Source organism: Pseudonaja textilis, chromosome 2 (assembly GCF_049901715.1).
Source record: "Pseudonaja textilis isolate UNSWEBS1 chromosome 2, rPseTex1.2, whole genome shotgun sequence".
NCBI lineage: Eukaryota > Metazoa > Chordata > Lepidosauria > Squamata > Elapidae > Pseudonaja > Pseudonaja textilis.
Genome location: NC_141991.1, coordinates 246,768,821 through 246,791,465, shown reverse-complemented (window position 1 = coordinate 246,791,465; position 22,645 = coordinate 246,768,821). Strand labels below are relative to the sequence as shown.

The 22,645-nt window shown below is 42.5% G+C and overlaps 1 protein-coding gene across 10 annotated transcripts in view; it reads right to left on the bottom strand.

The window, feature by feature from the left end:
- The window catches only part of DYM (dymeclin), a 245,106-nt gene that overhangs the window by 30,365 nt on the left and 192,096 nt on the right, over positions 1 to 22,645 (bottom strand). For all 10 annotated transcript variants that reach the window (XM_087927522.1, XM_087927523.1, XM_087927518.1 and 7 more), the window contains one exon: positions 14,811 to 14,924. In XM_087927522.1, coding sequence (XP_087783648.1) covers positions 14,811 to 14,924 — 114 coding nt within the window. The remainder of the gene's footprint in view (positions 1 to 14,810; positions 14,925 to 22,645) is intronic.

Here is a 22,645-nt window from a genome sequence, read left to right as displayed (position 1 = left end):
CTATTCCATATATTCTATTCTATTCCATATTTTTCTATTCTATTCTATTCTATTCTATTCTATTCTATTCTATTCCATTCCATTCCACTCCACTCCACTCCATTCCATTCTATTCTATTCTATTCTATTCTATTCTATTCTATTCTATTCTATTCTATTCTATTCTATTCTATTCTATTCTATTCTATTCTATTCTTTAGAGGTAGAGAATAAATATCAAGGCAAACGTGCTGAATCTCCTTTTTTTTGCACACTCAATAGAACAGGGCTCCTGTCAGAAGAGGACTTCAGAGCGCAAACGAAGCCAGAGAATGCACTCTGTAATTTCTGAAGCTGAGAGCAAACCAGATTTCGTCAGTGAGGTTTGGCAACCGAAGGCATTCTGTAACTAGTTTTCATTTCCTGATAAATGAACGGTCCGGTGGGAAAAGCCAGGCCGAGGGTTTTTTTTTTCTTTTTGCAATTGTGGAGACACCACTGAAAGACTCCTTGACGGAGCCAGACTGCCGAGCCAAGCAGCACCAAGCCGAGAAGGAGGAGGAGGAGGGCTTGGAAGGCCCAGATCCCATTAAAGCTCTTACTGAAGAACAATGTGTGCTTTTCACACATGTGACAGCCTTTTAAAAACCCAGAGGGACCGGAGTCCACTTCCTGTATGGCTGTGCTGAGCCATTGCGCTTGAAGAATTAGCACCAGGGAGCTCTTAGCTCTGTTTCTGATTGAGGCATTTAAAAAAAAAAAAAACCTCATACTAGGGAAATCAATTTTGAAATGTTACCAATAAATAAATAGATAAAATCAACGTTTGGGGACAAAAGAAACTTTGGATACATTTAAAAAAAAAAAAGCCTGCCAAAAATGCAGGCGAAGCTTCCAATTGGAAAGAGCTGATAGCTAAATTGCATTTTAGGAATCTTAAAAACTCTGTTTTTGGAATCTAACATGGTAAACCACTAAAACCTCACATTCAAAAAATGACCGTGAATGCATCAAATGGTATTGGTTTATCTGTCACCTGCCCACCCATTCTGTGATGACCCGGCGCATGGCACAAAGGCAACACAGTCACATAAGTAAGAAAAATCCCTTTAATACCTCCAACTTTGCCCCCAATGTCTCAGTTACCTTTAGCTGGAGAAAAAAATCTCCCAAGAACAGTCTTTAAGTGGTGAAAATTCAGTCCAAAAACGAGGTACATATAAACTGTAAATAAAAATCTACACAAACCTCACTGCAGAAATTAACTGGACAGGGCAGGACAAGGAATTGTAGACTTCAAAGGCCAACAAAACAAACACAGTTGGGAAGATGCCAGGAACCCAGATAAGCATTGACAATAAAAGATAACTCACGATTTGCTTTCAACACGTTGCTGTGTGCAATCTCCCTTTTTAAACACTATGTTCCCAGCTGCAGCTAATGAAGGGAATCAGGGCCCTTTCCTCCCCCGTAAGCCACACAACTTACAGTTGCTCCCTTCTCCATTCCTCCCTGCGTGCCCTAGGATGAAGAGGGGGCGGGCCTGGGACTTCCTCTGAATTCTCTCTGCCTTGCTCTACCTCTCTCCTGCTCTGCCCAGCTGGACTTTGCCCTTCCCCAGTTTCTTCCACAACCAATGGAGCCACATTCTCACTCCCTGTCAGCTGCTCGGCCTCCCCCTTGGAATCAGATTCCGACAGGGGCATGACACAGCCTGGTCTCAAAGGAAGAACATATTAAAAACCAAAAACACTGCCACAACTTCAGGCACTTCATGGCGTAGGTCCCTAAGTTTAAACTATTCCATTTATGACAACAATGCCAACAGGTGCGCCTGAGAAGAATGCATCTGACACTAACTCTATGAAAACATGTTTATTTCCTGTCTCATAGCACATATGGCGGTTGGCGCCATGGCTCAGTGGTTAACACATTGGGAGTGTCATCTAGAAAGCTGGCAGCTCAAGTTCGAGACCCGAGTGCCACGAGACAGGACGAGCTCCTGTTACTTGTCTCAGCTCTTGCTCAACTAGCAGTTCGAAAGCATGCAACTGTGAGTAGATAAATAGGTACCGCTTTGGTGGGAGGGTAATAGTCAGGCTGGCCACATGACTGCAGAAATGTCTTCAGATAGCATTGGCTCAATGGCCTTGAAACAGAGATGAGTAGCCCCTCCCCCCTTATAGTCTGCAACAACTTAGCGGAGTAAAATCCGTATGTGCTCTTTACTTTCCATAGCACATACAATAAAACAATACATGTAGTCTTCAACTTACAGCCACAATTGGGACCAGAACTTCTGTTGCTAAGTAATTTGGTTGTTAACTGAGTTGTGTCAGATTTTATGATATTTTTTTTGCCACAGCCATTAAGCGAAATTACTGTAATCGTTAAATGAACCACATGATTATTAAGTGAATCTGGCTTTTCCCATTCAGAAACCTTCAGGGAAGATTAAAAATGACAACCATGTGACTGCAAGATGTGCAATAATTTTAAATACATGCCAGTTGCCGGAGTCTGAATTTTGTTCATGTGACTGTGAGAATGCAATGGTCATAAGTGAGAGGACCTCTTGTAAGCCACTTCTTTCAATGCCATTACAACACTGAATGGTTGTTCAATCACATTGAACACTGAATGGTTGTTTATCTATAGTGTAAAGATTGTAAAATATGCTTCAACAAAATAGCATGCCACTTTAATACCACTGTGAAGAACCAGAAGATAACTGCCACATCAGCAATTACCTTTGCTGATAAATTAGCAATTTATTGATTTATTAAATTTCAAATTAACAATTCCTTTGGTTTGCTGTTTGGCTAACTGGAGCTAATTAGGAAGATGTTTCAGCTAGGAAGAAATATTATAGTTAAGGATCTTGATGGGATGTTGAGCCTTATTTATTACATTTATTAACATTTATATAGATTTATATTCCTAAAATACAGACTCGACCATCTCATCAACAGCTTTGGCTTTACAGATCTAGGAGCATGGCAAAGAGGATAAATTGATATAACTAGAAAGAAACTTATTTTTCTGATTTTAAGGAACAGATCCAGGAAATGAATTTGTTATCTAGCTGAAAAGTCTTAGTGATGTACAAATTGGAAGAGGACAGTGTACATTGGCAGAAATCAGTCTATATTTAGGACTGCATTAATTTTATATTGTTATCTATTGTCATTGCATAGATTTTTTTTCTTTTGTCATTTTTAGTTTCCTAATCACTATATTTACAATTCCTTTTTTCAGTGTACAGTATAATCATGATACACCTTTTTTTTCTCTGTTGGTAATGCAGGGTTTTTGTTTATCGTTATGGTGCTTCACTATTTAAAAAATAAATAAATGTTTTAAAAGGGCAGCTCTCTCAGGAATTTTATAAGCAGAGGATGACAAGCTTAGGCCTTTCACCTTTTGTGAAAGCCACTTCTACATCCCCTCAAAAGAAGGGTATCCTTTTATTATTATGTCCAGCAACCAAAGAAAACAATTATTTTTCATATATTTCTCTGGAATCTTTTCCTAAGCTATCTATGGTTGCGTCCATCACAGCAACTTGCAGTTAACAACTCCATATGCTGAAGGAAGAATATGGCAGGCATTATCCGTGATACTTTACCATTTCATTGGAAGAATTTTGCATTCAGAGGTGAATGTTGGGGGGAGGGTGTGCATCATATTTTATATCCTTAGAAGAGAATATTTATAGCTCAGGGTTGAACTGTAAGGTCCTTGGTGCTCTCTGAGCTTAGTGGTTTTCCTGCAGACGTTTCATTACCAAGCTAGGTAACATTATGAGTGCACTGATGATGTTACCTAGTTTGGTAATAAAACGTCTGCAACGAAACCACCAAGCTCAGAGAGCACCAAGGACCTCACAGTTTACATTCATTCTGAGAAATAAACAAGTAAACAAAAATAAGACTCTTGCTGATACTTTCCTGGTTAACACATTTACTGAAGCACAAATGGCATGCAACTAAAACCCACATTATCTGATGTGGGAAAAGCTCGTAGCACAAAGTATTTGTCCCTTTTGGCCGTAATAAATTGAAACTGACATAAAATTCTGCAGGATTGTTTTCAGGGGCTCTCTCTTAAAAATCCTTCTTATAGTACACCCGTGCATGGGGGCTCTTCCAAAGCTATAAAGAACCCAGTTATTTGCTTTCATGACTGAGATGGTATATAAATTGATTAAATATAAATAAATAGGATTTTTCCTAAAGATCAAACTCCTGCTCCTTGGTAACCATTAGTGGCAGCTTAGCTGCCGCTATGCAAAATGCTAAGCAACTTACTCCTCACATTCTTGGATGCAGGACAAAAATAAGGTTGTTAAGTTACAAAGAAAAATGTTTTATGGAGCGCTCCCTAAAGCGGAAAAGCTGGGTAATTATGTTCTGTCACAGAATTCTGTGGCTTGCTTACCATAAAAATTGGATACTATATGAATGAGCTTTCATGGCACAAATTCAAGGAATTCTCGTTTAATGGCCTTTGCCCATGTTGAGAGGGAAACGTTGGGCTTACACTTTTTTCAACAAGGACCAAAGGGTACCATTGAAGCATGAGAGGACTTTTTATAGCTTTAAGGCTAGAAAGACAAGTAAAATACATTAAGTCATTCTGCCTTGCGTTAGTCAGCATTTCTGCCTCCTGAGTGGCACATTCCCCTATCGCTGCCTGTCTGATATCTCTTCTCCAGAACATAAATTTCTCCATCTCCATGTCTCAGCTGGGGAATTCTGGGAGTTGAAATCCGCACAGCTTAAAGCTGTTGAGATGGAAGAATGCTGACATAGATAATTTATGTATTAGGTTTTATTACATAATAAGTAATTCAAGGTGGTGAACATGCCTTACTCCTCCTATTTCCTCCCAACAACAACCTTGTGAGGTAGGTTGGGTTGAAGTCACCCAGCTAGCTTTCGTGCCTATGGTAAGTCTAGAACTCACCATCTCCTGGTGTTTGACCCAAAGTCATCTACTTGGATTTCATGCCTAAGGCAGGACTAGAACTCTCAGCCTCCTGTTTTCTAGGCCAGCACCTAAACCGCTACACTGGTTTAATTATCATGCTTAATGTTTTGATCTAAACAAAATTAGGAATATTGTTTAACTCCAGAACTGAAATGGCAGCTACAATATATAAGCAAACTTCAGGTGCTTTGAATTCTCTGGTTATTCACAATTTAAAAATAAATTTCCCACAGCCCATCTGGTCGACTTCTCTTTCTCTATAGTTATATTTATTGAAATATGCACTAGAGTATTGTGAGGGCTTATTGATACCTGGGGTGAGGTAAGAGTGCACATCCCGTGTTTCAAGCATTAACAATAATATATAAATAAGGTCATTTCAACACATGTATAATTCGCTTGCAGAATTATACAGAGGTTATGGATGCCATGATAAACACCACTGCTGTTAAATCAAGCAATCCTTTGACCAATCTTAAATGTAACTAGGACCTTATGTGGAAAAATAACTTCTCTTTCTAGCAGCAAAATAAACTAATCCTTGCAATGAACGAGACTTAAAAAAAAAAACTTTTTCAGGAAACTTTAGACTTCCCTGATATTTTTAAGTCAAGAAGGGATATTATATTTGCTATGTTGATGACATTTTCAACTCTCCAGAAATTCATTTTTGTGGATATTTCATATAACCATCTGTCAAAATGCAATTGCTTTAATCTTTTCTAGAAGGTTTAGATTTCAACAATAGGGTGTGCTGGGAATTATTACAGTAATAAAAGGTCACTGAGTGCAACTCACATTCAGCAAAGAAACCAAATTAAGACCATTTATACCCAATGCTTATCTAGGGTCTGCATTCATATATCCTATGAAGATCTAAAGAGTTTTCTCTAGGACACCAGATGACAGGAATTGAAGTCTATCAGATCTGTCTGCCAGCTAAGGCTAAAAAAATAAAAAGAGAAAGATTTCACCCACTCCACACTCCTATGTCCAAAAAAAAGAGAGATTATAAACTGCCCAGAGACAACGTGTAACCAGAAGGGGGAAAAAATCCATCTAGTAGCCCTATTCACATCCTGTTGTGGTTCGCCGGCAGCCTTTGCAGATGGCAACAGAATCGGACAGTGGGGAAGAACGGGGACCAGTCAGGGAGTCTGGAAAGGACTCAGACAAGGGTCCTGTGTCCGAGGCAGAGATGGGGCCAGGACCATCTGGGAGTGGGTTGCTGTCTCCGGAGTCTTCGGAGTCTGGCAGCAGCGAGGCAGAGGAACAAAGGGAGCCTGTTCCCAGTGTGCGCGAGCACAGAGCTGCTAGAAGGCGAGAGCAGCTGAAACAAAAGGGGTGACTCAGGAGTAAGGCTGGGAGGTGATTGCCCCTCCCATCAGGTATAAAGGTCAGACCAAGATGACGAAAACTTTGCAGGAAGCAAAATTGTTTGTTCAGATTCATTCTTGAAACTCCTTGTACTTTGTTGTTGTTTTTTTCTAGTTCATTTGATACTTCTGTTATTGGCAGCACTTCACAGAAAAGAAAGGTGGATGCTTATCTCGAGGGACTGTTTGAGATTCATTACTGGCTGGGAATGAAAACAATTTGCAGCATTGTAATAAAATAAGTCTTGTTTTTAAAATAAGCGTGTGCGTAATTACAGTCTCAGAATCCTTGGCCAGAACACATCCTGTCTTGGAATTTAGTCCAGTATAGACATATCATTCAAGTACAGGTAGTCCTCAACTTCCAACTACAATTGAGCCCACAATTTATGTTGCTAAGCAAAACATTTTTTAAAATCTTGCCCCATTTTACGACCTTTCTTGCCACAGTGAATCACTGCAATTGTTAACTTAGTAACATGGTTGTTCAATGAAACTAGGCTTCCCCATTGACTTTGCTTGTCAGAAGGTCACAAAAGCTGATGATATGATCCTGGGACATTTGCAACTGTCATAAATATGAAATCAGTTGCCAAGTGTCTGAATTTTGATCACGTGACCACGAGGATGCTGAAATGGTCGTAAATATGAAAAGATGTTCATAAATCACTATTTTCAGTGCCATTGTAATTTTGAATGGTCACTAAATGAACTGTTGTAAGCCGAGGACTATCGGTATTCACAGATCCGGGAGAACCAATCCAGATTCTTCTTGAAACCACTTCACGAACCAAGCCAACCAAGCATAAATTGTTACGCCTCTCAAATTAATCTTTCTTTCTGTACATTTAAATCTTAGCCACCTATTCTCAACCTTATATTTCAAAATTCAAAACTGTAATTTTCCCCATGGGGGGGAAAAAAGTAATATTTTTCTGTTCCTGTAGTCCTGTAGCTACAATTGCTTGAGGATTATAAATGCTTGCTTTTGGAGAGTCTTACTAACAGACCAGGCATAGTTATCTTATCCAAAGGAATTGTACATCCATTCTGTAATATTCATTTTGGGATTAAGATTGTACTAATTCTAAGAGCCTCCTTTGGTTATTCATCCCTGCAGCTAGTTTTGGAGGGGCTTCCCCCCCCAAAAAAATTTTTTTTAGTGCATTTGTAGTCATCTGCTGGGAGGGGAAAGCCCATATTTTGGACTGGAGGGAAAGAGGATTTTGCATACAAATAAACTGAACAGAGCACAATTTTTCCCTTCCAGTTTGAATTTTAAGGGACGGATTTCAATGCTCTGCTAAGAAAGATTTAACAAACACGAGCTATTCTATGCAATGCAGGCATAAATAATACAGCAAGTTACGGGTAGTATGTGGGAAGACAAAGGAATAATAATTACTTTAAAAAAAAAACAACAACCACCCACCACCCAGAGCAATGGACAAATAAAACTGGGAAGCCCAAGAGGGGAAAAACCATTTATAAAATAAATGTTTTCTCTTCAAATAGATCAACAGGCAGGAAATTTCTTTCAAAAGCATTTGAATGCGATCTCTTTAAAGGCTATGTAGCCCATAAAGTTGAACATCAGCTTCCAGTTAGTAAACGTCTGGCATTCGGAACAGGTTAACCCACATATTACCCCAAAAGAGGGGGAAGGCAGCTATCGGGCCTAACCTTCACAAAAAATGCTTAGATAACTCCCAGATAGGGTTTCGCTTTCCCTGAGTCCCAAATCCTCAAACCAGAGATCCTTTCACCCAAAGGAAGGAAGGGGGAAGGGGAAGGAGAGAGAGAGAGAAAAGAGGGGGGAGGGAGAGAGAGAGAGAGATAGGAGAGAGATACAGGAAAAAGAGAGAGAGAGAATAGAGAGGAGGGGGAGAGAGAGGGAGAGAAAAGAGAGACAGGAGAGAGAGAGAAAGAGAGAGGGAGGGAAAGAGAAAGTGAGGAAAAAGAAAGAGAGAGAGAGAGAGAGAGAGAGACAGAGACAGGAGAAAGATACAGGAAAGAGAAAGAGAGACAGAGGGAGGGAGGGAGAGGGGGAGAGAGAGAGAGAGAAAAGAGAGACAGGAGAGAGAGAGAAAGAGGGAGGGAGGGAGAGAGAAAGAGAGGAAAAAGAAAGAGAGAGAGAGAGGAGAGAGACAGAGACAGGAGAAAGATACAGGAAAGAGAAAGAGAGACAGAGGGAGGGAGAGAAGAGAGAGAAAAGAGACAGGAGAGAGAGAGACACAGGAGAGAGATACAGGAAAGAGAAAGAGAGACGGAGGGAGGGAGAGAGAAAGAGAGAGAGAGAAAGAAGGAGGGAGGGAGAAAGAAATAGAGGAAAAAGAAAGAGAGACAGAGAAAAGAGAGGGGGAAGGGAGAGAGAGAGAAAAGAGAGAGACAGGAGAGAGAGAAAGAGAGACAGTAGAGAGATACAGGAAAGAGAAAGAGAGACAGAGGGAGGGAGAGAGAAAGAGAGGGAGAAAAGAAACAGGAGAAAGAGAGAAAGAGAAAGAGGGAGGGAGGGAGCAAAAAATAGAGGAAAAAAGAAAGAGAGAGACAGAAAAGAGAGGGGGAAGGGAGAGAGAGAGAGAAAAGAGAGACAGGAGAGAGAGAGAAAGAGAAAGAGGGAGGGAGGGAGAGAGAAATAGAGGAAAAAGAAAGAGAGACAGAGAAAAGAGGAGGAAGGGAGAGAGAGAGAGAGAAAAGAGAGAGACAGGAAAGAAAGAGACAGAGGGAGGGAGGGGGATAGAGAGAGAGAGAGAAAGAGACAGACAGACAGACAGACAGAGACTCTGAACTTTGGAAGTGGGGGAAAAAAAGATAACAGGGAAGACCCAATGCCACTTGGGCTAATCGCCCAGATCTTCAAGTGCCTCCTCCTCATAATCTTCTGCCATAAAATGGAAACCCTGCAAGTGTGGGCCGCCTTGTCTAAGGGAAGGAGACAGCTCTACCTTTGAATGCTGCCGCCTCCCCAACCCTGGAGACCCAGGCCTATTAACGTGGTTGTTCTATCTCCTCCTCCCACAAGGTGAAGGGAAAAATACTTCAGAGCTGGATATTTCAACACCTGCCCTTTTATCTCCCGGGCTCCCGCTGCTATCATCTAAGGCGGTTAATTACCCAGTTTGGACTTCTCCTGCAGGAGACAGCAAAAAAATAAAATAAAATAAAAAAAACAGCCAGCAGCCCTTTTAAACTGACAGCTAATTATGTTGCACTTATCTTGAACACCAGTCAGAGCAAGAGGCTGCCTCCTCCTTTCCCAGTTCTCAAGACCTTGACTTGCCAAATAAATGCCTTTTGGCTCTCTGCAGCTCTTTGACAGGTGGGCTCCTCGACTTACGAGCCCAACGGTAGCCAAGAAAGGTCATAAAAGTGGGGCGAGACTTACTCGACGACCTCTCGCTTGGCAACAGAAATCCCGGGGCTCGATTGTGGTCGTTATTGAGAGCCACCTTGTATGCGGTTAGGTGTATCTGAGCTTATGGCCTTTCTCGCTAGGGTTGTTATGCGATTGAGAGCCGATGTTAGATTGGTTAACCCGGTTGTTTAAGTGAATCTGGCACCTGGCTTCCCGCATTGACTTAAATTGTTAAGTGAATCACTGCAGTTATTAAGTTAGTAGCACGGTTGTTAACAGATAACAGATAATCAGAGTTGGAAGGGACCTTGTAGGTCATCTAGCCCAACCCCCCGCCCAAACAGGAGACCCTACACCATTTCTGAGAGATGGCAGTCCAAACTCTTCTTGAAAGTCTCAAGTGATGATGCTCCCACAACTTCCAAGAGCAGGCTGTTCCATGGGTTGACTGTTCTCACTGTCAGAAAGTTTCTCCTTATTTCCAGGTTGAATCTCTCTCCTTGTTCAGTTTCCATCCATTATTCCTTGTCTGGCCTACAGGTGCTTTAGAAAATAGCTTGACACCCTCCTCTCTGTGGCAGCCCCTCAAATATTGGAAGACTGCTATCCTGTCTCCCCTCGTCCTTCTCTTCCCTAGACTAGCCAAGCCCAGTTCCCACAACTGTTCTTCATATCTTTTAGACTCCAGTCCCCTAATCATCCTGGTTGCTCTTCTCTGCACTTTTTCTAGAGTCTCAACATCTTTTTTAAAATGTGGTGACCAAAACTGGATAAAGTACTCTAGGTGTGGTCTTACTAAGGCTTTATAGAGCGGTGTTAGTACCTCACTTCTTAAGCGAATCTGGTTTCCCCGTTGCTTGTCAGAAGGTCACAAAAGGTGATCAAATGACCCAGGATGTTTCAACCACCATAAACACATGCCAGTTGCCTCGATTTACAAACAGTTCATTTAGTGACCATCCCAAGTTTCAACTGCACTGATAAAAGGCTGGCCGTTTTTCACACTTAGGACTGTCATGGCATCCCCACGATCATACAATCAAAATTCAGAGGCTTGGCAACTGACTCATACTTATGACAGTTGCAGTGTTTTGAAGGGAGGGTCATAGGATCACCTTTTATGACCTTGGGACAAGCAGTGTCAATCATTCTCATCCCCTTTTAATGACACCTTCATCCCTTGCAGGGTGGAGTCAGGGCAACTGAATGGAGCTGAGTGTTTACTGGCTGGATGCCCTTCCTGTTGCCAATGCGGAGTTATATTCAGCAGACAGTGGTGGGATTCAAACTTTTTTCCTACTTGTTCTATGAGAGCGTGCTTCATCGTGCCCAGGGAGAGGAATATCTGCCTGTAGCTAGGATCGAACTCACAGCCTCCTGATTGTGAGACGAGAGCTCTACCTCTAGGCCACCGTACCCCTCGCGATAAGCAATGTCCATGGGGAAGCCAAATTCACTGAACAGCCATTGTGCTAACTTAACAACTGAGTGTTTCACTTAACATCTGGGGAAAGAAATGTCGCAAAATGCAGGCAAAACTCACTTAACAAATGTCTCACTTAGCAGCAGAAATCTGGGGCTCGATTGTAATCGTAAATTGAGGACTACCTGTATGTGGTTAGAGATATCTGAACTTAAAAGTCTTGTAGTGGGTAGCAGGGTCTTATGAAAGAACAGCACAGGAATTTTTCTGCAGGATCAAAAATTGCAGCAATTCCCCACTTAGGGATCTGCAATGACCCACCACTGAGTTGGAATATTCAACAAAACGTTAAGAACATCACACACCATTTATGTTCTGTGGGAAAGCGAGTGGAGGATCAGACATCCAAGTATCCTTAGTTACATTTGCAGTACATAAACATTGTCTTCTCAATTATCTAAACAAATGTAAGTCCTTGTTATCTTAATTTACAGTTTGTTCCTGTGTATGATGTTACTCTAAATAGCAGGCCTGCTTATTTGAACCTCCTGCATCTCCTAACGGGGCAATTATTGATTCCAATATGTTGTTTTGGGGTATAAAAATAGTCCTTGGCTTACAACAGTTACCTTTAGCGACCGTTCGAAGTTACAACGGCACTGAAAAAAGGGAGCATTTTGTACACTTAAAACCACTCCAGCATCTCCATAGTCATGTGACCAGAATTCAGGCACTTGGCAACTGGCATGTACTTATGCCGGTTGCAGGGTCCTAGGGTCATGTGATCCCAACCTCCTTTCCAGACAAAGTCAATGGGGAAGCCAGATTCCCTTTATAACCCTGTTATTAACTTAAAAACTGCAGTGTGACAGGCCTGAAGTTGGCCTGAGTGAGGCCATTTTCTAGCTTCAGTGTTGCCACATTGGAACTGAGGGTTAGGGAGTAGAGATAGAGGGGGTTTGTAGCCAAAACAAAATACTTTCTCTTGGGAACCAAGGACAGTCCCACAGGGGGTCAGAGACAGGCAGAGTGACGTTACCAGTCAACCAGCCAACAGGTTGATTGGACCATGTGACTTGTCATGCCCCTATCGGAATCTGAATTGGAGGGGGAAGCCAAACAGCTGCCAGGGAATGAGAGTGTGGCTCCGTTGGTTGTGGAAGAAACTGGGGAAGGGCAAAGTCCAGCTGGGCAAAGCATGGGAGAGGTAGAGCAAAGGAGAGGAAATTCAGAGGAAGACCCAGGCCCACCCCCTCTTCATCCTAGGGCACACAGGGAAGAACGGAGAAGAGAGCAATGTGGGTTGCGTGGCTTATGGGGGAGGAAAGGGCCCTGATTCCCTTCATTAGCTCCAGCTGGGAACACAGTGTATAAAAAAAGGAAGCTGCGCACAACAAGTTGTTGGGAGCAAACATGAATTTATCTTGTATCATGGTGGCTTATCCCAACTGTGTGAGTTTTGCCGTGTTTTCAAGTCTGAAATTCTTTCTTCCTGCCTGTCAAACTAATTACTTCAGCTTGGCTTGTTTGGATTTTTAATTACAGTTTGTATGTACCTTGCTCTGGACTGAATTTTCTACAGTTTTGGACTGGATTTCCTCCACTTAAAAGGCTGCTCCTGGGAGAGTTTTTCTCCAGCCAAAGGTAACCTGGACATTAAGGTCAAAGTTGGAGACAATAAAGGGACTCTTATGGCTTATTTGACTGTGTTGCCCTTTGTGCATGCCCCGGGTCATCACATGACTGACTGTTTGGGGAAGGGGAAAAACTTTGACTTTTAACTTAGTGAAAACTGTGGGAATATTCAGAGTCGGTTTTCACCTGCCTGTGCCAATATGATATTTCCAATAAATCAGTTCTTTTAGGAATCTACCTGTCTCGGAGTCCTATTTATCATGGGAGCACAATGGAACCTCGAGTCACGACCATAATCAATTCCAGGACTACGGTCGCAACCTGATTTGGTTGTGACTGGAAGCGGACGACCGACTGCACATGCGCAGACAAAAAAAATGTACGGACTGCGCATGCACGGAAGGGGAAATTGGCGCAGAAAGGGAATCTGCCGCAACCGGGTTTGTTCTCCACCCAATTTTTGAATTGTGACCCAATTCCAAAATTGGGTGGATTTTTTGGTTGGAACCTGATTTGGTCGCGAACAGAAACGTTCGCAACCCTACGTTCCACTGTATTGCTTGGAACCCGGACACAGTGATTCAATTAACAACTGTGGCAAGAAAGTTCGTAATGGGACAAAACTCATTGAACCACTGTCTCGTTTAGCGACAGCAATGTTGAGCTCAATTGTGGTCGTAATCGTGGCACTCAATTTTATGAGGGTAGGTAGAGAGTTCCTATATCTAACTTGGCCTGTATCCTAATCTAATGGGGATGCACCTCTTTCCTAATAAGCAGCTACCAAGCTTGGAAGATGATTTTTAATTCAGCTCTTCCCTGGAGGTTTAGCTACATGTATCTTTATATTGTACAATAACAGAAGATGATTGATTTGCCCACAGAAATAGTTCGTGCGCAGGGGTAATCTGGCCACAATGATTCATGTTTGAATGATCTTTGGATTAGATTACTGTCATGCTTTCTATTGGTGGCTGTCCTTGAAGGTGTCCCAGAAACTTCATTTGTAATCCCTACTTTATGAGCATTACAGCCATGGTGAGAAGTTTTATATCAAAATATATTTTACTCGTAATAGTTAAGGGAAGATGGAAACAGTATAAACAGAATCCACAATGGTCAGAGAATTAGTGCCTCCACATTAGATCATTGGCAGTCAAGCTGGAACAAAATTAACCGAGTAAAAATAGCCCACAGGGGAAAACCCCTTTCTCAAATTTCCTCAAATCCCCCAATAAATTACTTAGACCTAATCCACATATCAAAGGATAAGGTCTGCAACCACAGAATTACATAAATTAGTTCTCCCAGAGGAACTGCATATTCACCAGCATAAACATACACACGTACACCCACACACACGCTCCTTGTCACCCTAGAATCAGATGTAGACACTTCAGGTTCCCCCTATTAAAAAATCTGCTACTGAACCCCATTTCTGCGCAGCCTGTCCTAAAAGCAAACTGTTTTTATTTTTTCTTTCTGTCTGAATCTCAATTTTTATTTATTCTTCTGCAACCTCGAGTTGGAACCCCAAGTTATTCTTCCAACACCAGAAACAATCCATACTCTGCTAGTTCTCAATAAACAGCAATGACTGTCTATTTTAGCCCAATTCTGTAGCCTTGGTGGACCAGCGGTTAGAATGTGCAGTATTGCAGGCAAACTCTGCCCACTGCCAGGAGTTCAATCCTGACCGGCTCAAAGTTGACTCAGCCTTCCGTCCTTCCGAGGTCGATAAAAATGAGGACCCAGATTGTTGGGGGCAGTATGCCGACATTGTAAACCACCCAGAGAGTGCTGTAAAACATTGTGAAGCGGTATATAAGTCAAAGTGCTATTGCTATTGGTAATTCAAAGCACTAGGGTGGATTTACAAAAGCCTAAATAGTCTCTCTGCCATCTACCTTAAGAATATTAGAAAAAAAACCCTCTTTTCGGGACTTTGGGTATATGAGGTAAAAACAAGGAAGGAAAGTTTCTCCGTGCAAGAAATTTCAGGAAACTGAAAAACAGAAAGTTTTCTTAAAATTAGTTTTGCCACACTCACCCGGAGCCTGGCTTTGGGTAGGGCAACAGCTCCCTGTTTGATAATTTCGAGTACCCGTTCCACTGACAGCGCAGCTCCAGGATGATCGATCCGTGAGCTAAAGAAGCTGATCACCTTGAATGAAACAGGAGATAAAGACATGATTTAAAGAATCTGTGCCCGGAATCTGTCCGCCACGTCAAAAAAACAAAATTTGAAAATCTGCACAACTGCATGAAGTTTTCTTAATGGGAACTCGCCAACTATATAGCGGTTAATGAGCGGTTTCTTAATGGGAACTCGCCAACTATATAGTTGAATGCCAGATTGAAACTAAGACTAAATATTTATAAAGCAAGTGAGCCAGAATTTAAGTATTGTTTCAAATCTGCTTCTTATTTGAGAATTGGGATCCAACAATGTCCAGATAATTGTACAGCAATGGTTCTCATCCTTTTCTTCACCATGGATCTTCTTTAAATATCGTCAGTGGCCACGGACCCCCAAGGCTTAACTCAAGATATAAATCATAACATTTCTTCAAACTTTTGCTGAACCCCTGTGATATCAAACCCCAGGCTTCCACAGAACACAGGTTGAGAACCACTGCAGTATAGCACAAAGATCAGGAAATTAAGGTGAAAATACCCACAATGACCTCCATTCAAATCTTATCATTATTAACTTTCTACTGCCTTAGTCATTTGTGCATACTAGTGTTGTGGTTAGCCGGCAGCAGGTGTGGACGGCTGAGGAGAGCGAGGACTCAGAGGAGGGGCCAGGACCCTTAGGGAGTGGACTGCTGCCTTCAGAGATTGTGGGGGTTGGCAGCAGCAATGAGGAGGTTCCCGAGGAGCCTGTGCCAAGTGTGCATGCACGCAGGGCTGCTTGCAGGAAAGAGCGGCTGCAGCAGCAGGGCGACTCGGGAGTAAGGCTGCAAGTTAATGGCCCCTCCTTCAAGAAGATAAAAGCCAGCTGTGAATCAGACATTCTTCGCAGGAAGCAAAGACATTTTGAAACTCCAGCCTCGTGGACACTGCAGTATCTTAGCTGGTATTTGAAGACTGTTGTGTTGTAAAATATTTCTAGGCAACCTTATCTGTTATTTTTGGCAGCCTCACAAAGTTTTTGGCGAGGCTCCTGCTTATCAAAGTTACTTAGTTTGCAGCAGCCATTTAACCATGGATTCGTAAGAATCATTAAAAGGTTTCTGTTCCCTTTGGTTCGTGTTTGTTTTATTGGACAAGGGTTTGGGTCAGAACAACTAACACCATATGCCAGTTTCGTAAAATAATTACTTTGTTGCAAAATGACTCTTATGGGAGTTGTTTTGAGAGGGGGTTATTAAGTACCCAAACGTTGGTCAGTAGAAAACACCACATTTACAAAAAGGTAAGTTTCTGTCAGGTGTGAAAGACAAGGGTTACACATGAAGGTCTAATTAAACTGATTTATCAGTTTAATTTAACCATTCGTCTGAAATGGTATACCAGGGGTCTTCAAACTTGACAGCTTTAAGACTTGTGGATTTCAACTCCCAGAATTCCTCCTCCAGTCATGTTAGCTCAGGAATTCTGGGAGTTGAAATCCACAAGTCTTAAATAGGCCCGTTTTGTCACTTCCTGTGTTTCCGGAAATACCGGAAGTGACAAAATGGGCCCATCTTTCGGCCTGCAAAGCCTACAGAGGCTTCCCTCAAGCATCTGGCAGGTCGAAAAAGGCCTCAAACGGGCCGAAAATCAGCTGGGAGGCACAGTGCAGTAAGGAGGGGTATTGTGCGCACATGCACAGGAGACGTAGGAGGGACTGCGTGCATTGCCTTCTGGGTGCTGGTACACGAGCGAGCGCACACATGCAATTTTTGGCATAGGAGCCCAAAAAGGTTAACCCACACTGCCCTATAATAATCACTGATGTCATTGATAAGCCACAATACTACCGCCTTTACCCTGGGGAAGCCACTCCATATATACATGGACGCCCCAAAATCCACGAAGAGGGAACTCCACTGAGACCTCTTCTCAGTGGCATCAACCCAGTTGCTTACAACTCTGCAAAACATCTAACCACTTTAATTAGCTTACTAAGAAATTCCAGCAGCCTTTTGAAAAGCACCTTTGGGATATCCAATTTGCACTTCCTTTAACTTCCACTTCAATGCCTAACTTGCTTTGGTCTTGCAGTGCATTATAAGAAAAGTAAGTTTTTATATTTAGGGCAAGAAAAAACAAACGCACAAGTATAGAATAGCTGGTACCTGGCTCAACAGTAGTAACTGCTAGAGGGGTCTTGGAGTCCCAGTGGACAATCAATTAAATATGAGGCAGCAGTGTGCTTCTACTGCCAAAAAAGCCAAAGCAGTCATAGGCCGCATTAACAGAGGGATAGAATCAAGATCACATGAAGTGTTAATGCCACTTTATAATGCCTTGGTAAAATCACACCTGGAATATTTATCCAGTTATGGTCACCACGATGTAAAAAAGATGTTTTAGACTCTAGAAAGAGTGCTGAGAAGAGCAACAAAGATGATTAGGGGACTGGAGGCTTAAACATATAAAGAATGGTTGCAGAAATTGGGTATGTCTAGTCTAATGAAAAGAAGAACTAGGGGAGGCATAATAGCAGTGTTCCAATATCTCAGGGGCTGCCCCAAAGAAGAGGGAGTCAAGCTAGTCTCCAAAGCACCCGAAGGCAGGACAAGAAGCGATGGAAGGAAACTAATCAAGGAGAGAAGCAATTTAAAACTGAGGAGAAATTTCCTGACAGTTAGAACAATTAATCAGTGGAATGACCCGCCTCCAAAAGTTATGAGGAGGTTTTTAAGAAAAGCTTGAACAGCCATAGGGTTTCCTGCCTGAGCAGGAGGTTGGACTAGAACAAGGCTCTTCAAACTTGGCAAGTTTAAGACTTGTGGACTTCAACTCCCAGAATTCCTGAGCTAACAAGACTGGAGGAAGAATTCTGGGAGTTGATGTCCACAAGTCTTAAAGCTGTCAAGTTTGAAGGCCTCCGGACTAGAAGATCTCCAAGATCCCTTCCAACCCTGTTATTCTGAAAGGGATTCTCAACCAGTCTAACAATGCCTCTAAATACACACCTTATCTTGGGAAATCAGGTAGACAGGAATACTGGCCCTGCCATTGAGATTGCTAACATGCCTTTAATCATCTCCTTCAAGGACTTGGAAATGGTTTGCTGCTTGCGATTCCTTTGTACTCCAGAGTTAGACACCCACCTGGAGCCATTAAGCCTCATTAGACCTTTACAACTCTGCTGCTATTAGTAAAACAAAAAGAGAGCTGATGGTCTGATTATTCAAGGATTCAAATGAGACACACCGTTCCTGCAAGCAAACTACAGAGGCTGCCTCCCTAATCCGGGGCAGCAGCACTCAAGGCTCTGGAGAAACAAGTGCCAAGCAGATGAGAAATTCAGTAGGAGGGGGAAAAAAAAAACACCTTTACTCAGTAGTTAGTACTCACTTTGCTGATTCTAATGATTTCTTACTGCAAACCCTAAACACATTTCTTTCAAAAATGTGAAAAGCAACCAGTTAGAAGGAGACTTTTTTTTTTTACAATGCTACATCACAAATAGCACTTGCAATAAGGGGGGAAATATGCTTTTAATCTGATAATCAGAGTTGGAAGGGACCTTGTAGATCATCTACTCCAACCCCCCCCCCGCTGCCCAAGCGGGAGACCCTACACCGTTTCTGACAAAAGGCAGTCCAATCTCTTCTTGAAAGTCTCAAGTGATGATGCTCCCACAACTTCCGAGGGCAACTTCTGTTCCATTGGTTGATTATTCTCATTGTCAGAAAGTTTCTCCTTATTTTCAGGTTAAATCTCTCCTTGTTCGGTTTCCATCCATTGTTCCTTGTCTGGCCTTTGGGTGCCTTGGAAAATAGCTTGACCCCCTTCCTCCTCTCTGTGGCAGCCCCTCAAATATTGCAACACTGCTATCCTGTCTCCCCTGGTCCTTCTCTTCACTAGACTAGCCAAGCCCAGGCTCCTGTAACCGTTCTTCATATGTTTTAGCCTCCAGTCCCCTAATCATCCTGGTTGCTCTTCTCTGTACTTTTTCTAGAGTCTCAACATCTTTTTTATAGTGTGGTGACCAAAACTGGATGCAGTACTCTAGGTGTGGTCTTACTACAGCTTTGTGGAGTGGTATTAGTACCTCCCTTGATCTTAGTCGTATCCCTCTGTTAATGCAACTTAGGATTGCATTAGCTTTTTTGGCTGCTGCTGCACACTGCTACGCCTTTTTCAGCTTGCTATATTATTCTCTAGGATAGGGATGGCCAACCATGGCTCCTTTATGACCTGTGGAGCTCAACTCCCAGAATTCCTGAGCCAGTTGTGTGAAACTATTTTTTCACACTTAATGACAATCACAGCATCCTGTGGTCGTGGGATCAAAATTAAGCCCCTTGGCAACTGGCATAAATTTATGATGGTTGCAACGTCCGGGGCATGTGACCAGCAGAGTCAATGGGGAAGCCAGATTCATTTAGCAACCACGTTACTAATTGCTGGAAGTTCAAACCTACCCCTCTCCTAGGAAAATGAAATATTTTAGGATATACTAAAAAGGCAGAATATTTCCCCTAAAAAGAGAAGTAGAAACTCAGAAGCAGAAACTCACCTCAGAAGCAGCAGCTCCCCCCCACCTTTGCTAATGGGGTAGGGGGCATTAAGGCCTGGGCCGAGTATTCTACATAACAAAGCCCTCTACCCATCTCACCACCCGGCCTGGGGAGATTGCATCAGCCAGCACTCAGGTGAAGTCATGTGGTCCAGACAAAGCCTACAAAGTTAGCTAAGATTCCCATCCCTGACAGTCTGACAGCCAATGGGATACATTTTTTACACAGGAACAGGAAACACTAGGGTGGGAGGTCCAACAGAGGGTATATAACTAAGGGTCTCTCAGCCATCTTGCTCCTTTTCTTTTCCTTCACCCAACATCTTGAAGCATGAGATCATCCTTTTCACTTTGGAGCTCCAAGCCATGTGGTCCTGTCCACCATTAAACCATCTTTCCAAAGAGCCTCCATGTTTCCAGTGTCTTTTTCCCCACTTGGAACTTTCTTCCAACATAACATATAATTGCAGTAATTCACTTAACAACTATGGCGAAAAAAGGTTGCAAAAAATATTGGGCTCAATTGTAAATCAAGGACCATCTGTAGCAGCTGCTCAGGATAACTATCTCCATTTTAAACCCAATAGGTCCTGTTAAAACACCAATGATCATTTAAAAATAATACCTCTGCATTCTGAGTACACAAAGACATCCACAAAAGCGAACAACTGATGGTGGTACACGGTAGCAAAAGGTCTGATTGTTCTTCAGCACTTCTTTAGAATTTCCTTTCTAGTTTCAGAGATCTTTTGTTGTTGCTTATCAGATCGATGAATCTAGTAGGAAAATTCTCGATACAACAAAGGAAATAAGCCAACTTTCTATAACACGCATGACTTCAGCCCGGTTTTGCAACCGCCTGCAAGAAAAAAACCCCATCATGCTCGCCAGAAAAGGGAGTCCATTTAGTTCTGGAACAGACTTCAGCAATAAATGAAAACAGAATTCCTACTAGCCTTGGTTACTAAGTGACCCAGATGGTTTTTATCTGCACAATATTAGAGCTGTTGAAGCTCAAACCCACAAATCGAAGCAAGCATAATTCATGTATTCTGCAAATAACATTAAACACAGCTTTAGGAATATAAGATGCCCGGTGTATCTTTCAATGGTTGGTCTTTTTCCTGGGCATCATTTGAAGACACGGAGACAGGAAAGCGAGCAGTCTTCCTTGCTCTCTTCTGCAGCAACAGGGGGGATTAAAATCTCTCCGGCAAGGGATTCCTTTGTTTTATAAGCAGCCCTCGACTTACAGCCATAATCGAGCCCAAAATTTTCGGCTGCCAGGCGAGACAGCTGTGAAGAGAGTTTCGCCCCATTTTGTGACCTTTTTTTGCCAACGTCATTAAGTTGAATCACTGTCACTGTTAAGTTAGTAACATGGTTATTAAAGTGAATCTGGCCTCCCCGCTGCTTGCCAGAAGGCTGCAAAAAGGGATCACAGGATCTCGGTACAGCATAACAGTTATAAATACATGCCAGTTGCCAAGCATCCAAGCTATCATCATGTGACCATGGGGATGATGCAACCGTCGTAAGTGTGAAAAACAGTCGTAAGTCACTTTTTTTCAGTGCTGTTGTAACTTCAGACGGCCACTAAAAGGATGTAAATTGAGGTCTACGTGTACCAAGGAGTAGCTTTAGACTTAGAGACACCCTCTAGTTTAGCTATTGGCTGTACACTCTTGAGGAGGCCATCAGATTGGGCAAGATGGATCAACTATCTTTTCATTTTATTGACTTGGACTTCCAAAGACTTGGAAGAACTCTTATTTCCTATCCTGCTTCTGCTGTGAAGCCTCTAACTTGGTTCCTTCTACCAAAGAGCTCAAGGATGATGGTACGTCCTAGTTTGGCAAAATAATCTCCGTTGTGTTCTGGAAGCTGGCAGGATGGCTCCCTGGGGTTTTCCAACAGCTTTCGTCATGCGAAGAGAAAGGATTCCAAGATGTCCCACATGGTCATGAGCCTTATTTAAAAAAAGAAAAGAAAAGAAAGGAAGGAAGGAAAAAAAATGGCGAGGCACAACACCAAGGCACCTGTCAGCCTTCAAGACTCCTTTCCTTTCCTTTCTTTTGCATCTTTCGGCTGCCATAGTAACGGGGGGAGGGTGAAATAATTGGGCTTTGTGGGAATGGGAAATGTGCTGGAGGTTTTAGAGAATGAACTGTATAACTTGGGGGAAAAACTTTATTGTTTATGCTTCCTTGCTTGCTTACTGCGCAACTGCAGCTCTTTATCAAACTAGGCCAAGGTCAACGGCCAGATGTCTGCATCACTACCTGAAGATGCCCCACATGACGTGATACACATCTTCGATTGGATGGACCGTTTGAACTATGGTGGGTGGGAACGTTGCCATCACTTTGTGTATGTGTTTTTCGCGCGTAAATCCTCAGATCTAGAATTACTTTGATGCTACCACTTGAATTCCAGTAAAAAGCCCTTTTCTCTATAACGATGGAGTCTTTCTTGGATTTTGAATGGAGCACCGTCTGACAGCACCATGGAAGACGTTCATTATCAGAGGTCACTTCAAAAAAAAGTGTCTGCTGGTAACGCCTGCATTGATCACGTGACCTTGGAGATGCCGCGATGGTTAAGTGTGAAAAATGGTCATAAATCACTTTTTTTCCCCAATGCTGTTGTAACTTGGAATGATGACTAAACAAATGGTTGTAAGTTGAGGACTACCTGTAGAATAAATCTGTGATGGGGAACATGAAGACTATTGGGCCAGCTTAGTCAGTCAGTAGAAGTCCAAGGAAAAGGATGTCCTCCTAATCCATATCCCTCTCTTCCTTGAGAAGGCTTCCCCTTTGCATTGCTTTCTTCTGTTCTCCATCCTTCCCTCTCAAGGAGAAGATGAGCGGAGCTGATCCAGTTGACATTCCTTCATTACCACTAGCAAGATCCAATCTGCTTTGCCTGCACCTCCACTTTTTAGGGAAGGCTAACCTCTCAGATGCAAAGAACGTAACTTCTAGGGCCTTTGTCACCATGGGCGTAATCCTCAAGGTAGGTGGTGCACAACCATCCTGTGGTGGTCATCCCAAAGTGCATAGCTAAACATCTATGGAGATTCTCAGTCATCCAGGTCATGGTTGTTCCAAAAGTTCTTTTTTCAGGAGTTGCCTCTTGAAAAAGCACCTTTGGGATACCTGTATTGGGTGAGACAGGGAAAAATGGCTGCCCACTTGTCT